We start from the raw sequence: 27,688 nt of genomic DNA on the forward strand, positions 1-27,688 counted from the left end.
GTATTAAGATAATTCAACCTAATTGGAGGAAAGAGAATATGGAAGAACGTCTTGCGCAAACAGAAATGAAAGAAATCTATATATTAAAAACATTGGCCCCTAGAGGACTCAACATAGATTTTGAGACCAAATGGTTCTTGTAAAAATGTGGGAGTCATGGTTGTATAGATCTTCGATTGATGTATATATTCTTTATTGTAGATATGTATTAATTTTATTTCCTAATGGTGTTTGTTTGTTTTCCTCCTGTATGCACGGTGGAGGATATTTTATCCAGTATGATGACATATAACCATCGGAATATGTGTGCCTGTGCGATGATGCGATGTTAAGATCTGGTTCCATATCTTTGGCGTTTTGCACATCGGGTGGTGAATACGTCTCGCCATGACATCATCCTGTGTACATAAAAAATTACCGCGGAACCAAAGACCAAGTACGGGAGGAGGAAGTTTTTCCCAAACTCACTCCCGGGATTGCGGGTCAAATACCGGATGGGGACATGAGATACACTATACAAGGATTCCCGGATGCGCGTGTAACGACTTCCGGCCGCGAGGCTCATTTGTTAGAGGAAGTGGAAGGGCGCGATCGATTATTTCTTCCGGGCATGTTGAATTCTTTGCCCCGGAAGTGTTAGTTGATACAAGTGGACATTAGGATTCAAGTGGGATAAAATACGGAGTAATATTACCATATAAGGACTTCCGCTGAGTGAATTGGAAAACGCGGTATAGTAAAGGGTAATGAATACAGCCCTTCAATTATGGTGGGTGGTGGATTATGGTCCAGGATTTCGGAGATGCCCAATTGATGTATATTATGCTTTATTATGTTGTTTCTTTTAGAAAATGTTGGGAGATTATTGTCTATGTTATTTTTAGTATGTTTTATACTTTGTGAGGGATTGAAGATGGCAATGGGAAGCTCAACAGTGTGGTTTATCTGAGGTTCTTTTACTATTTTAGGGATGATTAGTTAATCATCTCCATTTTTAGGGAGGAGTATATTAAGCCCTTCCGGGTCCATAGCTCCACATCCTGAGGAAGGACCATTAGTCCGAAACGCGTAGATGGTGGAGCAAGGAGCAGAAAGCAAACTATAGGCGGTATTATATCATCTTTTTGGATTTTTCTCTTTATGGTTTTTTCCTTCGTATGTCATCTTGTTGGATTCTCATTTCTGACTATTCCCGGGTTGTCAGAGATGTGTTTTTAAAACCATATTGTGAATATCCGATTGCCACCTACAGTCTCAATATTGCTTCATGTGCCTTTTTTTAATTATTTTTTATGTGATGTGATCGTTTTTGTCCTTCATGGTTCCAATTTGGAATAAATAATCGCTCTGAATAAAACCGACCACCTTATTTGATATCAGCTGGAAAGAAAAGGAGAGTCATAACAAAGAAACTTTTATATGCAGAAACCAAGGGGGACTTATGGTGAGTGTCTGTCCATAGACCCTTAAGGAGTGTGATTTGTATAAAGAAAAGGAGGTGTTAAAGAAACCGTTCAGTGAATGGTATTTGAGTGCCTGCGGTGAGTTCTATCCATTACAGGTCCTCAGATTTTGGAATGAAGCAGTGGTGAAGATACACTGCAAGATGAAGGTGGATACCTTATAGACCTCTTTATACAGACTGCGCCAGTAACACTATCTTAATTTTTTTTTTTTTTTATTGACATTTAAGCTCATGTTCCCATTAACATAGCTGCATTCCACCAATAAAATGGCCGCCACAATGCATATATCCTCAAACATCAGAGAAAATCTACACCAAAATGGCTGCCGGAGTCTGCGCATGCACACTACACAAAACGGAGACTACATCACACACTCTAGTGCTGGGAACTCCCATTTTTCAAGCCAATGATGACATCACCACAAACCCGGAAGTGCGGTGGGCGTGAATAGCGGCAACGAGGATACAACAATCGGACAGCATACTTAAGAGGGAACAGAGATGAAGGTAGGCACCTTGAAAAAGTCCAATTTTATGGATGAAACGCATTGGGCCACGCCCCCTTTTTATACAACGAACTTAGTTCTACTACATGTGCATTGCACTTGCTGGGACATCCTCAATTACTTATTATTTTGTATAGACTCCTGTGAGTCATAACATTTTTACTATGGAATAAATGTATCTCCAATTACATTGGAGTTCATAGTCTTCTTCATATTATACATATTACCCCTCTCTCCATCACAACCTCTTTGAGCACCGGGACAAGTGATACCAGCAGGAACACACCAATCCATTTGGTAAGTACATCCATCACTTACCTACCTGCATTATGGTGTATACCCTGTTCCTGATGCTGTGCCTATGCATTACATTTGAGGTGGAGAGGAGAGAGAAGAGGTCACGTTTAAAGCAGAACACCCATCCTACAGATTTAAGAAAGACATTTATCCCACAGATTTATTAAGACATTTATCTGGGACCCCTCATATTTGGATTCCTATAAGGAGTGACTTAATATTGTGGACATAATTATAGACATCTCCCAGTCAGGGAAAGGAACATTTTTTGAGACATTAGCGGTTATTGTTTTGGGAACATTCCATTCCACAGACTGACATTAAGGAACTTTTGGATCCCCGTCACACACCATCCAGTTAGCGTAACCCAGAGCGCACCACCGAAGTGTTTTATAATTTATGTTTATGTAGAGGCGGGATACCTCTATTGTGGTGGAGCAGCTAGGGTTATCACAACAGGTTTTCTAACAAGAGATCTAGAGCGCTGTTAAATCTTAGTTTCATAGGTGCCGACATGACTGCGTCTTTTGCCACAGCGCACCTGCAACTGTATGCTAATGCAACAACGATGGGCACTGAGACACCCACTTGCAGCATCGCAAAATCCTGCCCCAACGTACCATCGGTTGCAATGTTGGACACAGTAGCAGCCCTATGGAATCACAGTATGTCCATTGGAACATGGCCACTAATGCCAATGCAACTGCATATTTGGACGCAGCCGCTGGCAGCGACAGGCCTGCATCTGACAAGCCACCCCTGTTACACCCCAGGAATGCCCCCAAAATTGCCTATCTCTGCATCCAAAGTTGTTCTGCCTCTGCTGGCGGAAAAATAATTGTTATGTATGCGCATTGCGACTCAGCCGCACGAGCAGATGTAAAACATTGGTCGGTTGCTTCCGACATCGATGCTGCACCCACTTCTGAGCGAGGCCCATGATATGTGTATGTGAATGTAGTGCTGATAGCTCAGGTACTGAGGGGAAAGGCTACTTATCACCATCTGGTACTGAGGCCCATTATATCTGTATGAGAATGTAGTGCTGACAGCTCAGAAACTGAAGGGGAAAGGCTACTTATCACCATCTGGTACAGAGGCCCATTACATGTGTATGGTAATGTAGTACTGACAGCTCAAGTACTGAAGGGGAAAGGCTACTTATCACCATCTGGTACTGAGGCCCATTATATGTGTATGGGAATGTAGTGCTGACAGCTCAGGTACTGAGGGGAAAGGCTACTTATCACCATCTGGTACAGAGGCCCATTATATGTGTATGGGAATGTAGTGCTAATAGATCAGGTACTGAGGGGAAAGGCTACTTATCACCATCTGGAACTGAGGCCCATTATATGTGTATGGTAATGTAGTGCTGATAGCTCAGGTACTGAAGGGTAAAAGGGGAAAGGCTACTTATCACCATCTGGTACACAGGCCTATTACATGTGTATGGGAATGTAGTACTGACAGCTCAGGTACTGAAGGGGAAAGGCTACTTATCACCATCTGGTACAGAGGCCCATTATACAGTCAGGTCCATAAATATTGGGACATTGACAGAATTTTCATATTTTGGCCACTATTCACCACCACAATGGCTTTGAAATGAAACAAACAAGATGTACTTTAACTGCAGACTTTCAGATTTAATTTGAGGGTAATTACATCCAAATCAGGTGAACGGTGCAAGAATTACAACGGTTTCTATATGTGCCTCCCACTTTTTAAGGGGCCAAAAGTAATGGGACAAACTAAACAATCCTAAATCTAACTTTCACTTTTTAATACTTTGTTGCAAATCCTTTGCAGGCAATTACAGCCTGAAGTCTGGAACGCATAGACATCACCAGACGCTGGGTTTCATCCCTGGAGATGCTCTGCCAGGCCTCTACTACAAATGTCTTCAGTTCCTGCTTGTTCTTGGGGCATTTTCCCTTCAGTTTTGTCTTCATCAAGTGAAATGCATGCTCAATCGGATTCAGGTCAGGGGATTGACTTGGCCATTGCATAACATTCCACTTTTTAGCCTTAAAAAACTCTTTGGGTGCTTTTGCAGTATGCTTCGGGTCATTGTCCATCTGCACTGTGAAGCGCTGTCAAATGAGTTCTGAAGCATTTGACTGAATATGAGCATATAATATTGCCCGAAACACTTCAGAATTCATTCTGCTGCTTTTGTCAGCAGTCACATCATCAATAAATACAAGGGAACCAGTTCCATTGGCAGCCATACATGCCCACGCCATGAAACTACCACCACCATGCTTCACTGATGAGGTGGTATGTTTTGGATCATGAGCAGTTCCTTTCCTTCTCCATACTCTTCTCTTCCCATCACTCTGGTACAAGTTGATCTTTGTCTCCTTTGTCCATAGGATGTTGTTCCAGAACTGTAATGGCTTTTTTAGATGTTGTTTGGCAAACTCTAATCTGGTCTTCCTGTTTTTGTGGCTCACCAATGGTTTGCATCTTGTGGTGAACCCTCTATATTCACTCTTGTGAAGTCTTCTCCTGATTGTTGACTTTGACACATAAACATCTACCTCCTGGAGAGTGTTCTTGATTTGGCCAACTGTTGTGAAGGGGTTTTTCTTCACCAGGGAAATAATTATTTTGTCATCCACCACAGTTGTTTTCCGTGGTCTTCCAGGTCTTTTGGTGTTGCTGAGCTCTCCGGTGCATTCTTTCTTTTTAAGAATGTTCCAAACAGTTGATTTGGCCACACCTAATGTTTTTGCTATCTCTCTGATGGGTTTGTTTTGATTTTTCAGCCTAATGATGGCTTGCTTCACTGATAGTGACAGCTCTTTGGATCTCATATTGAGAGTCGACAGCAACTGATTCCAAATGCAAATGTCACACCTAGAATCAACTCCAGACCTTTTACCTGCTTAATTGATAATGAAATAATGAGGGAATAGCCCACACCTGTCCATGAAATAGCTTTTGAGTTGATAGTCCCATTACTTTTGGCCCCTTAAAAAGTGGGAGGCACATATTGAAACTGTTGTAATTCCTACACCGCTCACCCAATTTGGATGTAATTACCCTCAAATTAAATCTGAAAGTCTGCAGTTAAAGCACATCTTGTTTGTTTCATTTCAAAACCATTGTGGTGGTGAATATAGGCCAAAATCTGAAAATTCTGTCAATGTCCCAATATTTATGGACCTGACTGTATGTGTATGGGAATGTAGTGCTGACAGCTCAGGTACTGAGGGGAAAGGTTACTTATCACCATCTGGTACATATATGTGTATGGGAATGTAGCGCTGATAGCTCAGGTACTGATGGGGAAAGGCTACTTATTACCATCTGGATATTGAGATAAGTTTGTTTTAAAAAAAAAGATAAATATCTCTTCTCCAGTTTATATAAATATCACCATTAGATTCTATGTTTTAGCAATGAGTATGTTTAGGAAACAGTGAAAAGTCTGTGACATCAGTGAATTCTCTATACTTTTCACTGCACTTAAATATGAAGAAAACATAAATATCACATTTTCCAGCTATTATGCTGGAGAAATGAGACAATTATGTTTATTAAATATCCCCCATAGTCTGTAAACCCCACACACCACCACCTGAAGCACCGAGACTGAGAGGACCAGCAGGAGTAATATTACACTATCCAGTAAGTACATACTTACCTAAACTGCATCAATGGTGCCCTTACAAGTTCCTGATACTGTGCATAATATTACATTTGAGGTGGAGAGGAAAGGTGAAGAGGGCTGAGACATTAATAAGAACACCCATCTAACAGACCTTGTGAACCAAAGACAAAAAGTACATCAGTTTGTTCTGGGATTATATGAACACCCTAACTAATATATTTGAGGACAATTAAACTAAAAACTTGATGGTGGTAATTAGGTTTAGAACTCACATGGAGTTCTACCTAATTACTGGAGGAATTCATCATTCCTCCTCTCTATAAGTATCTATTTCGAAAAGCTGTCATTTTTGCGATGACAGCTTTTCGGGAAATAGATACTTTTCCCTGCCTGCTCTAACTTACCGCAGCTGGAATCAGTGCTGTGCATGCGCTGTTACATTCACGAAAGCAGTGCATGCGCAGCACTGCCTACAGCTGCGGTAATTCTGTCCCCCACTCCCCCCTCCGCTCACCTCCCTGTCCCCCACCTACCTGGCCGCTGCAGCCACCTCCGGCAGCTGCTCTGACACTGTGTTCTGCCGGCAGAACAGAGTAAAGTTGAAAAAAAAACTTCTTTTTTTTTTTTTAACTTTACTGTGTTCTGCCGGGAGAACACAGTGTCAGAGCAGTAGCCGGAGCTGGAGGAGAAATCAGGGAGCGACGGAGGTAGAAGAGGAGGACCTGCCCAGCTGACAGCAGGTAAGTGTAACCTGCTATACACCACCTGAGAGTGGTGGATAGTAACACCATTAAATTCCGAAAATACAGAATTTTCAGAATTTGATGAATAGCCTAATTTCTACATCCCCATACTAATGATTTCAGCGATATCTCCTGTGTTAAGTGTCTTCATGAATACTAAAAAAAATGGTAATTAAGGAAAATGTCCTTAAAACCGTTATTTTAGTGTTGATGAATAGGCCCCTAATTTTCTACTACAGCCAATTTCTGGAATTTATGCGGATAATTCGTGGACATATGGGACTGTAACACCTTTACATAGTGATAAAATAATCAAAGATACATCACATAGTTAACTTTAAGTACCCCAGAGTGCACCACGTTATATTTAATCATTTAATCATTTACACAGAATGTGCCAGTGTACTGGAGAGCTGCCTCTCGTGACCAGTTTTTGTCATGTCTTATGATATCCATTTTTTTATTAAATTCTTGTGACAGTCACACAGGAAGTCCAAAGCGACAGAGAAATATCCTCTGCATAAACAGCCTGATCTGTTTTCAGCTGCTGCTGTCCCATTTCCCTTCCAATCTCGATCTGACATTGTCACAACACACTAATCTTTCACAAAGTCTCAAAGAATGTTTCCTTCCTGCACTAGTCTCCAGCTCGCAGGATGCTCTGTTTTTAGCACATTTTGCGTCTGGTCTCAGAACAGCATTAGAATAAGCTGTGCCTGTCTGGTAATTTGAAATACAGTTGACAACATGGTCATGGCCTTCTAATGAAGCTGAACAAATCTAATTTCAAAGTGCAAATAAAAGGACTTTAAAAAATATTTCAAACAATATGGGTCAATATTAAAAGTACAATTACTACCATGTATGTCTTACCTTTGCGAAATAAGTGGATTTTTTTTTACAAATAATTTTAGTGCCTCAATAGTTGATTTACTATCTCACAGAAACATAATAAAAGTCAAGAGATTGTGAGATTTTAAAGTATGTAACAGTGTCCATCCTATAACTAAGGTTGGTCTTAGATCACAATGCTGGTCGTCTTCTACTCACATTTTATTACTTTATTGACATTTCCACTTGGACTACTGTACTACAGGGAAGAAGATTGCCATTTAATTTGTAAAGAGAAAAACAAAATATGTTTGCATGTAATTTAATTTGTATTAATTTAATTTTATGTGCAACAACTGGAATCGGTATGAATTACCGCTGGACCCCTGGCCGGCGGTTCAAGTCCCGACAGTGGCTGGCCGACAGAGGAGGAAATCCCGATCGTCCCTAGGTAAGTATAAACTAACCTATTTTTCCTCCTAACCCTAACCCTCCTTTAGGGTGCCTAACCCTAACCTCCCCCCCTGTGCCTAACCCTAACCCCCCCCGGGAGCCCCAAACCTAACCCTCCGCCCCGCGGATGTCTGCTGCGGCGCACGGCATCCGCTCTATCGGGATGCCGGTCGCCAGTCTCCCAGCGTCTGTAAAATGACAGGCGTCTAGACTTAGATGCCTGTCATTCGTCCCTCGTCGGAATTGTCTGGAAGCCGGCGGTTGGCATTCCGTCCTCTGGCTTCCTAAACGTATACCCAATAACCAACTTCATTATAGTATTATATTGTGTACAAATAGGGAAATGTGATTTTACAACTAATCTGATCAAGCCACATCTCTGTATTGTCACTTAGCTATCTCTGTACTATAACTAGTGTAAGTACAAACGCTTGTCATGTCTGTTGCACGGAATGGGTATGTAATGCCGGCTGTCAGGATGCCTCCTGTTAGAATACCAACAGCGGCATCCCCATGGTTGGTATTCCAACAGGGGTCGGGTAAGTATACTTACCCTCCTCCCTTCCCCCCTAACCCTCCCTTCTTGTAGCCTAACCCTCCCCATTAGTGCCTAAACCTAACCCTTCCCCCTTCATGCCTAAACCTAACACTCCCCGCATAGTATTGAACCCTACCAAAATGTCTAGTTACGGCTCTGGTAATGTGATATGTATTTATGGGGCTACAGCACCCAATTGATATGTGTGCGATTATATATTATATATAACGGGTCCCTGAACACCAGTGCTTTTGTAATGGATTTGCTCAGGTGGCAGCTGCCCTCATTACTGCAGGCTCTGGACTCCTCTTACTGCTCACAGCTAAAACGTGCCGAGACCAGTTCAGGGGACCCCTCCCCGCGGAGCCCTGCCCACAGACCCCTGATGACCAATCAGGGATGATCTTTAGCCTAAAGCCTGCCTGGGAAAATTACCTACACAATGGTGAAAAACGCGTCACAATCGGTTCAGTGGTTGCGGAGTTTATCCCAATCAGACAAACAAATAGATGTTTTCATTTTTAAGATATATAGATAGTAGTGGTAGTAAAAATGACGTCACCATGTGGGCAATGCACCTAACGTGTAAGGCACGTATTTCACCAAACTTTAAAAAAATAGAAATGAACCTCACACACTGTACACACATGTATTATCAGCAGCAGCAGGCAGACAATTTGTGGACAGAAGGGACATGCACAATACATATAAAATGCCAGGTATGGGCCATCCTTTGCTTATACACCCACATTGGAAGCCCCCTCCATACCACCATGCCACAGCTTTCACATTCCCAGAGCGTGTGCACCTGTAGGGGCGCTTTTCCCCCACCCAACGTCTGTATACGTGTGGCCACTCTCAGTCAAGTCAATGGTTTGACCGCAAAAGAGTTAGCTAACTCCCTACTGGATGACCAAACATGCTGGATTATTAACTAATTTACAGGTCTATTAATTCACTAATTGGTTGCGGTGAACATTCCGCCAGTCACCGCAACCTTACTAATCACATATGTACTAACATATGCGATTAGTATTGCAAAGGACAGCTCTTGCGATAAGAGCTGCCCTTTGCGAAGCAGCCGACACCGGGTGAGGGGGTCTCTGTGGGACCCCGCCCCCTCTGAGCCCCGGGAACTTCCTGCTCGTGACCTGTGCAGGAAGTCCCGGGCTCCTCCTCCTACCAGCACCCAGAAGAAGATTAGGAGGAGGACAAAGTTGAGGACCCAGGAGTAGCACGGCCGGTGACCATGAAGAGTCGGGTGAGTGGAGGCCATTGCTGGGCGGCGGCGAAGCATTGGGTGCGGTAAGAAGCCCATAGGCTTCTATAGGGTAATGCCAGAATTTTCTGGCGTTACCCTCCGCACCGATAATAGGGTGGCCGGGGCTTAGTACATATGGAAATGCGGTAAAAACCCTGAAAACTGGGTTTTAACCGCATTTTTCCTTTAGTACATCCCGCCCATTGTCAGGGAACAAACTTTAAAGCAGCATAACTATGTTTCACTGACCCACTACATTCCTTAGTGGAATGAATAACACTTAAATGATTGTTCCTGGGGATCCTCCATTTCCCAAATCTTCTCCTCGCCACCTTAAAATGTCAGCTGAGAGTGGGTGTGACCTGAAAGCCAATCAGAAGCCGTAATCTCTATGATTCTGGCTTATAATTGGTCAGCTTATTGTCCTACAGCCCTGATTTTATGGCCGGGCTATGAGATGAACCAGAGCCTTAGGAAAGATGGCTGCATGGAGCAACCCCTGTGTAATGGGAGACCTGGATAAGGCGAATGTTCTCCTTACCTGGGAATGCTGCTTATGGAAGCCTAATTTAAGGAAGGTGAATTCTGCTTGTGTACAACTACCAAACAACTGTTATCCATAGCTGCAGTTTCCATTGACACAAACTACCCAAAAACTAAATTAATAATATACTTAAAAGAAAAAGAAAATATCTGTAGCCCTGCTAAATTCAGGGATGTTCTCACAATCCCATATACTGTATATCTATAGATGCCAATTCCAGCAAGTGTTTTTCCTTCCCCAGAGTGCACCTTTTGTAGTGGTGAAAACAGCTGATCAATGTGTTAATATTGAGCATGGTTAACATAATGCAACAAACTTGATTTGTTGGGGCAATGATTAGTTTTCTATTAAACCAGCCAAGGGATAATTATATAATAGTAATGATAATTAACAATGTGATGCCCCTACAATTACATCCTGTACTACACACATGCATCTCTTCTGCTGTGTGTACTGCTAAGGACATACTTGACCTTCTCCCCCAAAGAGTACTCATTTTATTTTCCATTAATAATATCTAATGTCCAGAGCATTAGTCAATAACTAATAACCATTCCAGAAAGGGCCACATAGTCCCAATACTAGGTCATCAGGACTATATGGGCAAAGACTGCCTCTTATATTACCACCAGAAAGTTGTTCATTTTAAATGTAAGTATTCTGTTGTGATGGTTGGGGGGATTGAGAAATGGTGTGGAGCCCACTTGCCTGTTAGCAGAATTAATCCATGGTCATTTTAATTAGAAAATGCAGCAGTAAAGCTCTTCCATGTGGGAGTGGTCATTGGGGAATCTAATAAAATCAAGACATGAATACAGGTAGAAGGATTACTTGCCTGCTCTACTGACTGATTTAAAAAGTCTGTAAAATTAAAGTTAGGAGCTGATTAATTGGTACTTTATCTCTCACCATTTTTACTCTCTCCGAAACTTACTATATCTACCCCTTAGTGCTATAGATTCACGACAAACTGCATGAACCACCAACATACATGAAGTAGACTCTGCTGGTTCAGAATCTATATTCTGACTTCTTCTCTGCAAGTCTCACCAGGAGGGAATATTTGGTGACAGGGGATAACGGAGATCACATGCCAAGAGCTTCTGGAGGTGAAGATTCTCAATACAGTATGTCAGAGTTTCCTAGAAATGCTCTACATTGCTTAAGACTTTGTGGAACAGTTCTTGCACTTATCTTAACACCACATTTGACTACTTTTGTACGTGTTCTCTGGCAGATGTGGAAGTCAGCTATAACAAAAGAGATAGGTGTGATTATATGAACATCATGCTGCCATTTATGTCACCAAGTGGGCAATTTACATCTTCACAGAAGGTCTCTGCCCACTTTGCAAGCTGATAAGAGCACCTCCGGGAATTTAGTCTGCTTACTCAGGAGTTTCAGACGACTTCTAATGACCTGGCAGTCTCCAGGATAGTTCAGGAACGTAGACAAACACTGTATGCTTTACTTAGATTTACAACATAACTTTTTTGTTAGTAAAAACAAATATTGATATATTTTTATTAATTGACCAAAAACCAGGATTGGGCTCATAAGACAAAGGAACATTTAACATATTCTGGCCTATGGCTTCAAATATTCTTGGCAAGTGATTTTTTAACCTTTGGCATTAAATGCTTATAGAATTACTAAACTCTCTACATCCCAGTAAGTGTCTGAATCTGCTGACACTTCCCAAATGACTAGCAGATGAACATGAGGAGAACATATGCAGCAGAAATTCATACGCTGAAATTTTGAAATATGGGCAACACATTAATGCCAAAACTGTCTCCAAACATCCCCCTATTGACTAGTGCAACAACAACAAAAAAATTGTCAAAAATTTCTACATAGAGCTCTTCTAAAACAATATCAGAATTGTAATTTTTGACTGAATTTTAAAAATGATTTTGTCAGAGTGAATTTTTCAATAAAAAATATTTCTGAAATCTTTGAATCTGTCCATGTATCTTATTTATGACATTACAGCAATTTGATGCAGGCCTTTGGGCTACTAAAAACATTGCCTTCTTTCCTTACAGACCTTTCGAACAAAAAAAGCATTTATCTGTGAAAGCTTGTCTTCAAATCCCACTGTCAGCACACACAAAATTTGCACTTATTCATTCCATACTGTATATCACAATTTCAACATGACCGTCATTTGTACAAAATACCTATGTGCCATTATAAAAATTGCTCCATTTAAATATTTAAGTGCACGTTGCCACTAGCTACAGTCAGAATATATGATTCTGGGCAATAACTAGAGTTGTGGTATATTCTTCTTGTCTGTAAAACACTGGCAAACATTGTATCCTCCTTGGTACAGAGATGACCAGTGAAAGATTCAGGAATTTCAGAATGGCCACAAGTGCTCTTTTTCTGGCACTGCACAGGCAGGTACTGTAATTACCAAAATATAGATGACACTTGTGTAAATGTGGATTACCATTTATACAGAATTCATCAGTTGAATAAGTACTTAAAGAACTGGTCTACTTTTGACAATCCCTCCTTCCTAAAACCTTTCTCCATTTACCTAAAAAAAATTTGGAGCCTTCCATTTCCCTAATGTACACATGTACAGTGATGCTTAAATGTTTGTGAACCCTTCTGAATTCTGAACTACAAGTCCTAAAAGTAGATAGAACCAAATCAAAATGAGTCATGCTAATTTTTTTATTGAGGAAAATGATCCAATATCACATATCTGTGAGTGGCAAAAGTATGTAAACCTTTGCTTTCAGTCATTTTTATGCACCCCAAATGTATCTAGAGCAGTGGTTCCCAAACTTTTTTGGACACGGCGCACTAGAGTAACAGCATTGTTTTCACGGCACCCCTAAGCCAAAAGTTTGTTATTGAGAAATTCAGAAAAATGTAGTAAAGTAGTACAGTGATGTAAATTATGCTTACCTGTCATCCTTAGGTTCAGTTATGTGATGGTGGACAGGTTTGAGCTTCTGTTTATCAACATATTTACATTACATTGACCATAAACTATTTTATTTGGTGCTGGACCACCAACCTGAGGCACCCTTGCAAGTGTCATGAGGCACCCCAGGGTGCCACGGCGCACAGTTTGGGAACCACTGATCTAGAGCATTTATTTTGCAGTAAAAAATTGCTCTATCTTAAAATAAAACATACAAGAGACAGAATGGATATACAGTAGTCCTCAGTTTGGGGGAACAAATTTCTTCTAATAATGATGTTAAGGAAGATTTATTTTTTCTCCTCTTATTTAAACAGCTTTGTTCTCCATGATATGCAGACATACATATCATGTCTGTGTATATCATGGAGAAAAAAGCCATTTAAATAAGGGAGAAAAAAAATTAAAAATCTTCCTTAACATCATTATAAGAAGAAATTTGTGGGTGTAGTGGTTCCCCCAAACAGAGGACTACTGTATATCCAATCTGTCCCGTGTATGTTTTATCTTGAGATAGAGCACCTTTGAACCACACTTCATCTTTTTCTTGGGGACCCAGCAATGTCTGGAAGGCTTCACTGAAGCCGTAATGGCAGCGCAGGGTCCCCATTGGCAACAAGTGCTAAAGGGGTTATACATCGTTGATAAATGGGGCCCTTAGTCCCACACAGATATACAAGTGTCCCATGCCAGGTATGTCGCTTTGCATCATTGGGTAAGGAATTAATATAACTTTCCCAAATTGTGAAAACGTTTTTAACCTGTACCTCTTTGTGGAGAAAACAGTCCATTTTGAACAAAAATTTGCTATTTTACAAAAGGGAAAGAGAGGGTGGTAGAGTAGGAATCCATTGCTATAGGATACACATACGAGCTACTGCAGAAATAATAGTTAAAAGTTTTCTGCTGCCGTGGGTCATTCTAACCTTGGAGGTAATGTAAGGATACCCAAAACTGCCCATTTTGGATTCAATGAAAAAAAAGTTTATCAAACTTGACATATCATATTATTTGATTAGACCCAGAATCTTTTTATTGGGTAGCAATCCCAGAAACAATGAAATAACACAGCAGGAGAAGTGACACACTTAAGACATCCGATCATCGACATGCCGGGTTACGAAATCCCGAACTGGGGACAAGACACCAGTGCCAGAATCCCAACAAGAGGGGAGATGCCGACGGTGGATCCCGACAGTCGGCATGCCGATGGTAAGTAAAGCGGGAGCCCTAATGTCTTAGCCGCTGGGGGGGGCGGAGTATTTGGTTTAGGCGCCCGGGGGGTTTAGGGTTAGGCTATGGGAGAGGGGAGGTTAAGGTTAGGCTATGCACAAGGTTGTTAAGGTTAGGTACCACCAGGGGGGTTAGGTTTAGGCACTAAGGTGGGGAGGTCAGGTTTAGGTACTATCCGGGAGGGTTAGGGTGCGGGGTAGGGAGGGTTAGGGTGCTTAACAGAAGGGTTAGGGGGTTAAGGAGGGAAGGCTAGGGTACTTACCTCTCCCCTGTCTGGATTCTCAGCATCAGAATGCCGCTGTCGGTCTTTTGACAGCTGGCATCACGAGTGACGGGATTTCATACCCAACCCGTCTTTGGTGAGTCAGTTAATTCAATTATACAAGATCTAGATGGAGACAAAAAACTCCTATAAATATTTTATTTACCATCTCTCTATAGGTCATTATCGGGAATGTGCAGAGTGAGTAAGTAAGGACAATTAAAATCTGACAGGGCTAAAGGTGTGGAAACTGATCCTGCCAAGCCATAATATCCATCCAGGGATCAGGAGAGAAGAGGGGAGCATGAATGAGGGAGTAATAAAACAAAATAGTTTTGATGTTTGGTGTCTGACCAGCAATGCATTATCCAGTGATTTAACCCAGTTAGATGGACAGGGATTAAGGAGAACCATATGGACGTAATGGTAGGTCCTAAGGAAGGCAAAAGAGTGGTGGCACAAGAATTTAAACCTGTCAGTGGTCTGAGCATAAGTTAGAGGTCTGCAAGTCCCACTATCTACCAGTAGTCTAATAGAAAGTAAACTCTCAGCTGACCAGGACAGAAAGGGAAATGTAGCTTGACCTCTCTGAAAGTCAGGATTACCCAGTAGGGGGAGGGATAACGAAGAGGAGGAATACAACAGCCACAACAGTTTAAGCTTCCTCATGGTCATCAGCAAGCAGTGGTGTAACTACCATGGGTGCAGGGGGTGCGGCTGCTATTTGGCCCGGCTGCTTCCAGGGCCCGCCGCTCCGCCTGCACCCAGTAGTTACGCACGGATTGGTCACCACTCACCTGTGAGTCCAAGGCACCCAGTCAGCCGGCCGGAGAATGAATAAGAGCAGCACTGGCACATGGGATTTGTAGTTTATCTTCTATAGCTCAGACTCTGAGCAGTTAAAAATAAACTACAAATCCCATGAGGCTATGTGTAAGGGTCGGCTAGGCAGCATCAGACTGCGACCGCCGCACCATCATGCCGAACAGCATCTGTCATATGCTGTGCTCCGTGAAGGCGGTCGGACGGGGGGGTGATCGTGATGACTGAGCTGTCCGGCTGCCACTGATGATCGGGGCTGGCTGCTTCTGCTGATTGGAAGGTATCCTGGTCCCTGGAACCTGAGCCTCTCTGCAGTGCCTCCGACTAAAGGTATGCTCCGCCCCCTCTATGAGTGCACTGCCACACACACACACATGTATATATTATATATATATATATATATATATATATATATATATATATAATATCTTTGTGAGAAAAGAGTGCACTCGCCAGGGACAATAGCAAATATTGTATTTTTCAAAATTCACAGCATAGTAGTTTGGGGGGGAGGGGGGGCCCTTTCAAGATTTTGCTATGGGGCCCACAACTTTCTAGTTACGCCCCTGTCAGCAAGGGTTTATCCAAACCAGAGGGCAGAATATCTTTTCTTGCCATGTGCAGAAAAACGCAATCATATTGAGGCCTGATAACAATTGTTGTTTTAGATCAAAGTGGGCATAGAGATTTTTGAAGATAGCCAATTCCTATTATATTGATAAACAGCCTGATTATAAAGGGAAAGGTAAGGAAAAGTGATACCTCTAACCAACTTGATTTTTTGCAATATTTTAAGACCATTTTACCATTCCAAATAAAACGGCGAAAGGCCGAGTTAATGGCCTGTTCATCCTTAGTCATCAAAACAGGCAATACTTGTAAAGGATTCAAAAAGAGTCTCCGTTCAAATCATTAATAATGAAACATGTTGTAGGGTCAGTGTAAAAGAACTGTATTAAACGGGTAAAGATCCAATTTCTCGTTCCTCCAGGACGTAGGCAAATGTGTCGTAAATGTGTCCAAGAGATCTTGCTAAATACCTTTTCAGATTCGCCACTCTTTACGCTGCTTGATACATCTTCCACTGAATTTTGAGGACAGAGTGACAACCGGTAGTGAAACCAAGTTAATGATGGGTTACGGTAGAGGTCATCAGGGATTGAAAACATGAGAACATAATCTTCGCCAAGAGTTTAAAGTCCTGGTTCAAAAGGGTAACTGGACGATATGAGTCGACCAAATTCACTGCTTTTATTAGCTTTAGGCAGGGCTATGATGAGCAGTTAGGATTTACTCAGTTCTTTTATCCAAAATTAACACAAGTTCGGATTTATCATTTTGACCATCTGGATTCACAGGTTTTGTATAACCAATACCATAAATCCAAATTTGCGCTAATTTTGGAAAAAAGAACAGAGTGAATCCACACTGCTGACCTCTAGTGGTGACTAAGTAATCTATCAAACATTTGTAGTATTCTCCACCGAGACCATCACGGCCTGGAGATTTGTTATATTTTTTGGCCAGTCGAGGGTCCTCCTCCCCCAATGTCTGCATCAAGAAGGTCCCTCTGCTGGGTACTCAATTTCACTTTTTTTTTCAATATATTTTTTTTGTATATTACTATACACCCTGGCGTAGCAGCATTCTAGTTATTTTCTTGTGTACTGATAAAGGCTGGCTATATCTATCTTTTTTAGCAGACAGTAACAATCATTTTATTTATTGTTTTATTGGCTTTTACTTTACTTGGTTCATAGCTTCTCGGATTTATTGACTTGATTGGCTTAGGATGGGGAAGTCTATTTAGCAAGTGTAACTGTCCTGCCACCTCAGAGAGGACCCTTTATTTACTATAAATAGGGAGGATGAGGGGTGGATTTTCAAAAGCGGGCAACATGCCAATATTTAATATCCCAATATTTTGTCTACTACAGTTAGAGAAAAAGACCTGAGTGACGTAAGACTATTGATGCATTTGGCAGGAGCTGAAATGGTGAAGGCTGCTCGATTTGCTGTAACGAGGAGCAGTGGCTAAGTGATACTGACAAAGGAGTCTAAGCAAAATACATCATTAATTAGGAGCAATTATTGAGATTCTGGCGCAGCATCAAAGCTTTTTCAACACCATTAATAAAACATCAACTAATAGAAATTCTCGTAGAACGGTGTTACATTGTTAAAGTAGACTTCACACATTTTGTAGAATTTATGCTAAGACACAAAAACCATAAGCACTGAAAAACACAAGACAGAGACTGCATGTGTAATTTGTATGATTAAAGGGAAGGAATATCTCTTTCTGGAATCACTGTAGACACAAAACACTGCATGGAATATTGGTTTAAACTTTAAAGGAAATACAAGGATCACACTCATCAACTAGAACTTCAACAGTCCCACATGCACTCATCACTGGCCTTCTGCCATCTCCAGTGTATCAGCTCATGCCAACCTTCATTAACTACCCTCCAGGAGAATTGCGTCACCATGGCCATGTCTCCCCCTGCGAAATGCAGTGAATCGAGGCATCGGGCAGAGGGGATGTGGCTACGATGCCGCAATTCAACGAGAATCATGCTATCATACCCCATGCTCTAACCATTTCACTAGGAAGTGGGCAGGTTATGGGAGGGTGACCCTATCATCCAGTTCCAGGAGTCCGTGGTAGCTCCCTGATATTCGTGAAACTTTGGGATGTTCTGAGAGAGTAAGTATGATGTAAATGCTGGTGTTACATAGACTTACTCATAGACATTTAGCTCCCAACAACTGAGGTGCTACAGATTACCTATCTCTAGTTTCATTATACTTCAGCATTTTATTTAGGACTACCACATTACTTTCTAGATTTTTTTTAATGGCATGTCATACTTTTGACATTTATATGTCTTTATATTTCTGTTAAACGCCTGTCAAAGTAACCAAGAAGTAGGAAGAAGAAATGGGGGGAGGGGGGGGGGGGGTCTGAGCACAGAACTGTCAATCTAAAGGGAATCAGGAAGGTCTGTAGTTTATTGGCAATGGGAGTACATAGTGTAGCCAACATAAGTGACATGTAATGTAACTCGGTAATTTAGCATTCCCTGTACACCTCTAAGTAACTAAAGTTATTTCCTGCATGAAAACACAGAACTGCTGGAATGATTGTATGGCACTCCGTGGATAAACAAACAATATACTTATTACACTAATGACAATGTGATATAAGAAAGACCATGAGCCATAAAGACAGTTACACAACAAAAACATGATGCTGGGAAAGAGAGAAAGCTGTTACATTGTTAGATCTCGAACACAATGTTACTAATCCCAGACACACTCAAGCTTGTAGCCATTACTGAGTGTGGCAATGCAAACAGAGCAATAAACAGTAAACAGACTATAAATAAATATTAAACACAAAGTACTTATTCTTAACAAAAATTACCTAATACAGGTTGAGTCTCCGATATCCAGATGTATTTTGGATAAAGGAATATTCCATATTTTGGAATATGTGCATACCATAATGAAAGATCTTGGGAATGGGACCAAAATATACACACAGAATGCATTTATGTGTTATTTACACCTTATACACACAGTCTGCAGGTCATTTTATACTATATTTTCAAGAATTTTGTGGCTCAAACACAGTTTGTGTACATACAGTCAGGTGCATAAATATTGGGACATTAACAGAATTTTCATATTTTGGCCTCTATTCACCACCACAATGGCTTTGAAATGAAACAAACAAGATGTGCTTTAACTGCAGACTTTCAGATTTAATTTGAGGGTAATTACATCCAAATCAGGTGAACGGTGTAGAGATTACAACGGTTTCTATATGTGCCTCCCACTTTAAGGGACCAAAAGTAATGGGACTATCAACTCAAAAGCTATTTAATGGACAGGTGTGGGCTATTCCCTCGTTATTTCATTATCAATTAAGCAGGTAAAGGGTCTGGAGTTGATTCTAGGTGTGACATTTGCATTTGGAATCAGTTGCTGTCGACTCTCAATATGAGATCCAAAGAGATGTCACTATCAGTGAAGCAAGCCATCATTATACTGAAAAATCAAAACAAACCCATCAGAGAGATAGCAAAAACATTAAGTGTGGCCAAATCAACAGTTTGGAACATTCTTAAAAAGTAAGAACGCACTGGAGAGCTCAGCAACACCAAAAGACCCGGAAGACCACAGAAAACAACTGTGGTGGATGACAGAAGAATTATTTCCCTGGTGAAGTAACACCCCTTCACAACAGTTGGCCAAATCAAGAACACTCTCCAGGAGGTAGGTGTATATGTGTCAAAGTCAACAATTAAGAGAAGACTTCACAAGAGTGAATATAGAGGGTTCACCACAAGATGTAAACCATTGGTGAGCCACAAAACCAGGAAGACCAGATTAGAGTTTGTCAAACAACATCTAAAACAGCAATTAGAGTTCTGAAACAACATCCTATGGACAGATGAGACAAAGATCAACTTGTACCAGAGTGATGGGAAGAGAAGGGTATGGAGAAGGAAAGGAACTGCTCATGATCCAAAACATACCACCTCATCAGTGAAGCATGGTGGTGGTAGTGTCATGGCGTGGGCATGTATGGCTGCCAATGGAACTGGTTCCGTTGTATTTATTGATGATGTGACTGCTGACAAAAGCAGCAGAATGAATTCTGAAGTGTTTCGGGCAATATTATATGCTCATATTCAGTCAAATGCTTCAGAACTCATTGGACGGCGCTTCACAGTGCAGATGGACAATGACCCGAAGCATACTGCAAAAGCAACCAAAGAGTTTTTTAAGGCTAAAATGTGGAATGTTATGCAATGGCCAAGTCAATCCCCTGACCTGAATCCGATTGAGCATGCATTTCACTTGATGAAGACAAAACTGAAGGGAAAATGCCCCAAGAACAAGCAGGAACTGAAGTCATTTGCAGTAGAGGCCTGGCAGAGCATCACCAGGGATGAAATGTGCAAACTATAGGTTAAAATGCTATTTTGTAAAAGTGTATTAAGTTGCTATATAAAATAAAAAATGTATGCATTTTGTACTAATGGATTTATTTCAGAAGCCTTCTCATTGTTCAAAGGCGCTAGAACAGAGTTGCCCATTATTTATTTTCACTTTCTTTTTGTTATTGGGCCACTGACTATCTTATTGAAGAATAATCACAGGATAGTGCGGGGAAAAGATGGAATGCTAGACAAAAATATCTAATTAAATGCTGACATCACTTTACTATATGTAGTTGATACCTTGCAATGTCTGGTTCATTCTTTAAATAATGGAAGAGTTTATTAATAAAAGTGAATTTCTTAAATGTAAAAAACTTTGGTGCTAAGTTTTCAGTGACCTGGAGAATTTTATGCCATTAGATATCATTCTAGCTTAGGCATATTATCTCAAACTATGTGTTCATGGGCAGCTTGAATCCAATCTATGAGGGGAATTCAATTCAACGTAATGAATGAGATGTTCGCACCCACCGACCTAGAGGTGCGAAGGAAAACCTGCGATGTTGGCACTATTGTACATGGCCGATATGTGTGCAAGCAGCATCCTGGCAATTCCCTGAAGACACATTTTGCTGAATTGAATCAGCCTCTATGTTTGGTTGCATGAATATTTATAAAACTGTATTTTTGCTTTACTTAGACTATCTGTGCAAAACCACATCAAAGTGTATCCCAAAATGATACTGTACTATGCTGTGATAAAATTCATGATCTCCTAACTGATGTGCAGATCATCTATTCTTCAAGTGGCTAGAAATACTCTAAGGGTGGAAGAGGGGACAAGTAATGACACATCTCTGCTTCTGTTACCTGACAATGTAACTCTCATACTCATTCTGGTGGAATCAGGCAAACCCAGAGCAATACCTATACCTACATATTTCATAATCCACAGCCCATATTTTGTGCTTCAGGGCTATACTGCACAATATATCCCAAAGAAACGTGCACCATCTGTATGTTTCCTAATCTCTTACTACTGGCTTGGAAGCCACTCTTACATTTTACAGGATAATTGGATGAATTAAGAAGAAAAAAGTTTCATTATTGTAATCAAATAATTAAAATGAATAGTCTGCTTACCTTGAGTGATGGTTGTGAAATCAACATATTGATATTCATATGATACGTCTATCTTGGTTTCAACATGTGGCCTCTTCAGTGTTGAATATATGTTTCCTGGTCTTTTTTCATCAAATTTCTCAAATTTATTCAATCCACAGCCCATTGTAATAGGTGCTGAAAAAGATCAATTGTTGCACATTACACGGTATAATAAAAATTCTTAGTAACCACAAATATGTAATGATATGATCCATCAATTAAAATGCATTTTCTAGATTTTCAATTGCAGTTTTGTTTTATAAAAAAATAAAGAAAAATAAAGAAATTAAGTAATCCCTCCAACTACTCCATCATACACAACCACAAACACAGATCCAAGATATTGGCTACTATAGGGCAAAAACCTTAAAAGATAAAGCATAGCATGCTTGTTATGACATATCTACCAATATGCAGATCTGTACAGAATATGCCTGTTACCTATGGCACAATATCAACCTGGTATAACAAAAGAAAAAAAGATATTTAGTCCCAGAGGCTAGGACCTTTGGTTCAGCGCCACAGCACCTCTAGACCAGACACTGCCGCCCACCATCTGTCGCTGTCTATACAACACCTCAAGACCGGACATTGCTCATGGACAATAGTCTAAGGAGGTACAATATTTCTATACTGGTATCTGTGAAGAGGTAATAACCTCATGTGATATATATATCTCTGAACGGTGGTCCGGTGATATAAGAGGTGCATGGTAACACCCGCACTGCACTATATACTGAAGAGCAAGGGTCTCTGAAAAAAACAATTTAAATACGGATGCACACCAAGATTGCATAGGCGGGCAGGTAGATGTGTGATCACAAGGAAATTTTTTGAAGTGGACTCCACTACTTTCCTTCTGCAGCCGGACGCGGCTTTTTAGTTTGCAATTTTATTTGACATACAGTAAATTTAACACACAAGGGACATTTGCAATTAAATTATTTTTATTTTTATGTGTGAATTATTGATACATGTTTTATTCATTTATATGTATACTATATTTGCTGTGTTGTAGGTCTTCAGATGATCATGAATTATTATTAAACTAACAGATGATTTTTACTTTTTACATTTATTCTACTTATTTATTTAATTTATGGCACTAATTTAATTTGACTATTTATTAGATACATCCATAGCGCGGTTATCTTCATCTCTTTTAACAATATCAACCTGGCTTTTAAACAGCACAAACCAGAATAGTGTGAGATAGAGAAATACAATCCAAGTAATGTATGTGTTCTCTAATGATAGCACATTAGGTATACTGTACCAGGTATTAGATCAGTAAAACACAATTTTAGATCAGTAATATACAAGCTTTGATGTATGTATCTGTATACTTCTCTAGATCTGTATAAGTAGTATATATATTTATTTATTTACAGTTTCTTATATAGCGCAGCATATTCCGTTGCGCTTTACAATTGGAAACATAAATAGAACAAAACTGGGAAATAACAGACATGTAGGTAGGAAGGCCCTGCTCGTAAGCTTACAATCTATAGGATACAGTGTGTGTATATATATATATATATATATATAACTTGGGGTAATTAGCTCGGTAGATTGGGGTCAGTGGTGCAGTGATTAGGTGCAGAATTAGACACACACACACATGGCATTCCAGTGAAATAAAGAAAATGGTGCTATACTTCAGCATGGTAATCAGGAAACAAAAATAGAAAATAACAAACAACCTAGCCCTCTCTTAGGGCACTAGCTCACTTCTTGAACCCTCTCTATCAAGGTGCAGCTAGTCTGCCAATAAAGTCTCTGTCTGCTTCACCGCAGGTCTATTGCCGGCTCCAGCCTGGCTTGGCTCGCACAGCTATACAAACACCATCAGTCTTTGTGGCCTTCCCTGTATCCTCCAGGTATACAGTAGGCCCTGGCTTCCTCAGCCCAGCTGCTTCAATGTCACACAGTCTGAGAGGTTTTAAGGTCCCCCCTTGCCTGCCGCAAAGTCCAGATACGGGCTTCCTGGCCCCCAATGGCTTGCTTAGCTTCACTGGGCTCTCTGGCTGCCACAGTCCCACATAGTCTGTTTCCAACAGCAGCCTGACTGGTCTGCCTTCTCATCAGCCCACACCTGAGCTCTCTCCACAAGGCACCCACAGGCATATCACAACTCAGTATTAACACCCTGTGTGGGATGATCTCTCCAACCCCACACAGAATCTGCTGTTCACACCAACGCCATCTCTGGTGACACTGCCACAATATATTATATATATATTATATATATATATATATATATATATATATATATAACGAAATCGGACCGGCACTCCACTTTCAAGTTCAAGATGCTCCGGTGCCCTCCGGACTACAATAGTACATGCCAATATTACAAACAAGCAGCATCACTCAGATAATTTTGAAATAACATATTAAAGAAAATACATAACCTGTGCCAACGTTTCGGGACCCACATGTCCCTTTATCAAGGGGTAACAAAACATATATATAAGCTAATGTACCTGATTTCACCCGGGTAGACCTTTGATATTTACTGTTTCCATTTCCATCTCACCACTCCAATAACACATTAATCCTTCACCTCTATAGTAATGCATCCCTGCTATACTAGCTAGACATTCCCCTCCCTCACCTCTGTAGTAACACATTATTCACGCTCACCTCTGTAGTAACACAATTCCGTCACTCGTCCGTGTTGTAACTAGGGGTGAGCGGGTTCGGATTTCTGAAATCCGAACCCCCCCGATCCGAGTCCGATCCGAGTCAGGCTCGACTTTTCCCGCCTGACTCGGATTCTGAAATCGAGGCAAAACGTCATCTTCCCGCCTTCCGAGTCTCGCGGGTTTTGGATCCTATATAAGGTACCCGCGTTGGCGCCATTTTCTCACTCGGCTGTGGACAGTGAAGAGGGAGGGTGGGAGTTAGGGCTGGCTGGGCTGTGTAGTGTAGTGTAGTGCAGAGTAGTGTTGTGCTGTGCTGTGCTGTGCTGCGCTGTGCTGCTGTTGTCCACTACTTCAAAGTCCATAGGGGCTGGCTGTGTTGTGCTGTGCTGCTGTTGTTAATAGGGGCTGTGTCCACTACTTCAAAGTCCATAGGGGCTGGCTGGACTGTGTTGTGCAGTCAGTTGTCCATAGGGGCTGTGTCCACTCCAAAGTCCTGTGCAGTGTCCCAGTCCTAAAGGGGTGCTGTAGTGTTGTCCAGGGGGTGCTCTGTCCATTAGGGGTGCTCCCCCCAAGAGCTAAAAAAATAATATTTTTTTTGTGTTTGTGAATTGTGTGCGCAGTAGCCGCACGTGCATCAACAAAGTAGTGCCAAGCGTGCGCCTGTGTCATAAGTAAAGGGCAGGCTGGCATGACCGTTAAAGGGTGCTGTAACCCCCAAAGTACACTCCAGTCCAAACCAAAAAAAAAAATATTTTCTGTGTTTGTGAATTGTGTGCGCAGTAGCCGCACGTGCATCAACAAAGTAGTGCCAAGCGTGCGCCTGTGTCATAAGTAAAGGGCCGGCTGGCTTGACCGTTAAAGGGTGCTGTAACCCCCAAAGTACACTCCAGTCCAAACCAAAAAAAAAATTATTTTCTGTGTTTGTGAATTGTGTGCGCAGTAGCCGCACGTGCATCAACAAAGTAGTGCCAAGCGTGCGCCTGTGTCATAAGTAAAGGGCCGGCTGGCTTGACCGTTAAAGGGTGCTGTAACCCCCAAAGTACACTCCAGTCCAAACCAAAAAAAAAATTATTTTCTGTGTTTGTGAATTGTGTGCGCAGTAGCCGCACGTGCATCAACAAAGGAGCAGCGCCAAGCGTGCGCCTGTGTCCCATAAGTAAAGAGCCGGCTGGCTCATTTCTTAAAGGCTAGTGTAACCTACAAAGTGCACTACTCTCCAGCAAAAATAAAAAAATATTTTCTGTGTTTAGCCGCACGTATATATCAAATCGATATAACATAAATGGAGGACCAAACTTTCTCCGATAAAAATAAAATAGAGAAAGATCAAGAACCACTTCCTCCTAGTGCTGAAGCTGCTGCCACTAGTCATGACATAGACGATAACATGCCATCAACGTCGTCTGCCAAGGCCGATGCCCAATGTCATAATAGAGGGCACATACAATCCCAAATGACAAAGTTCAGGAAAATGACCTTGAAAAAAACATTTAAATCAGCTGAAGAGAAACGTAAACTTGCCAATATGCCATTTACGACACGGAGTGGCAAGGAACGGATAAGGTCGATCCCTAGTATGTTCATGACTAGTGGTTCAGCTTCACATGACGATGGAAGCCCTCCTCCCACTAAAAAAATCAAAAAAGAGTTAAGCTGGCAAAAGCACAGCGAAGAACTGTGCTTTCTAAGAAGATATCACAAATCCCCAAGGAGAGTCCAAGTGTGGTGGTGGTTGCGATGCCTGACCTTCCCAGCACTGGACGGGAAGATGTGGCTCTTTCCACCATTTGCACGCCCCCTGCAAGTGCTGAAAGGAGCACCCACAGTCCACTTGCTGATATGCCAATTGAAGATGTCACTGTTGAAATACAACAGGATGAGGATACTGGTGTAGCTGGCGCTGAGGAGGAAGTTGGCGAGGAGGATTCTGATGGTGATGTGGTTTGTTTAAATCAGGCTCCGGGGGAGACAGTTGTTGTCCGTGGGATGAAAAAGCCCATCACGGTCATGCCTGGGCAGAAGACCAAACATTCCACCTCTTTGGTCTGGCAATATTTCTATCCAAATCCGGACAACAACTGTCTTGCCATATGTACCATATGTAAAGGTGAAATAAGTAGGGGTAGGGACTTCAACCACCTAGGAACATCCTCCCTTATACGGCACCTGCAGCGCGTTCATAAAAAGTTACTGTCAAGTTCAGAAACTTTGGCTAAGACCGTAAGCAGTCCAGGGACACCTAAATCCCGTTGTCCTGTTGTATCCAAGCGCCTGCAAACCACACCGTCAACTCCCTCCTCGTCAATTTCCTCCTTAGTCAGGATCGGAAGTAGTCCTGCAGGCCATGTCACTGGCATGACTGACTCTCCTATCCGGGATTCCTCTGGAGGATCCTGCATTGCTACGCCTACTGCTGCCGCTGCTGCTGTTGCTGCTGCTGGGAGTCGTTCATCATCCCAGAGAGGAAAGAAACACCACTACTTTTACTAAACAATTGACCCTCCAACAGTCCTTAGCGAGGAGGATGAAGTACGACAGCAGTCATCCTGAAGCAAAACGTATAACTGAGGCCTTGACTGCTATGTTGGTGTTAGATGTGCGTCCGGTATCCGCCATTAGTGCAGTGGGATTTAGACAATTGATGGAGGTAGTGTGTCCCCGGTTCCAAATCCCGTCTAGATTCCACTTCACTAGGCAGGCGATACCGAGACTGTACAGAAACGTCAGAAAAAGTGTCCTCAGTGTCCTGAAAAATGCCGTTGTACACAATGTCCACTTAACCACGGACATGTGGACAAGTGGAACAGGGCAGACTAAGGACTATATGACTGACAGCCCACTGGGTAGATGTATCACCTTACGCAGCAACAGCAGCAGCGTCACCAGTAGCAGCATCTCAGAAACGCCAGCTCGTTCCAAGGCAGGCTACGCTGTGTATCACCGGTTTCAGTAAGAGGCACACCGCCGACAACCTCTTAGAGAAACTGAGGGAAATCATCGCCCAGTGGCTTACCCCACTTAGACTCTCCTGGGGATTTGTGATATCTGACAACGCCACCAATATTGTGCGGGCATTACATCTGGGCAAATTCCAGCACGTCCCATGTTTTGCTCACACAATAAACTTGGTGGTGCAGAATTTTCTGAAAAGCGACAGGGGCGTGCAGGAGACGCTTTGGGTGGCCCGAAAAATTTCTGCCCACTTTCGCCATTCAGCGACTGCATGCCGAAGACTGGAGCGCCAGCAAACACTCTTGAACCTGCCCCGCCATCACCTGAAGCAAGAGGTTGTGACGCGGTGGAACTCAACCCTCTATATGCTTCAGAGGATGGAGGAGCAGCAAAAGGCCATACAAGCCTATACATCCACCTATGACATAGGCAAAGGAGGGGGTATGCA

The 27,688-nt window shown here is 41.8% G+C and overlaps 1 protein-coding gene across 1 annotated transcript in view; it reads right to left on the reverse strand.

Annotated features, from left to right (window-relative positions):
- The window catches only part of RFTN1 (raftlin, lipid raft linker 1), a 366,504-nt gene that overhangs the window by 267,223 nt on the left and 71,593 nt on the right, over positions 1–27,688 (reverse strand). Inside the window, exon 2 of the mRNA XM_088463278.1 lies at positions 21,620–21,775. Within this exon, the coding sequence (XP_088319404.1) occupies positions 21,620–21,764 (145 nt within the window). The 5' untranslated portion in view covers positions 21,765–21,775. The remainder of the gene's footprint in view (positions 1–21,619; positions 21,776–27,688) is intronic.

This window comes from Taudactylus pleione, unplaced genomic scaffold (assembly GCF_031769625.1).
Source record: "Taudactylus pleione unplaced genomic scaffold, aTauple2 ptg000053l, whole genome shotgun sequence".
Lineage (NCBI taxonomy): Eukaryota > Metazoa > Chordata > Amphibia > Anura > Myobatrachidae > Taudactylus > Taudactylus pleione.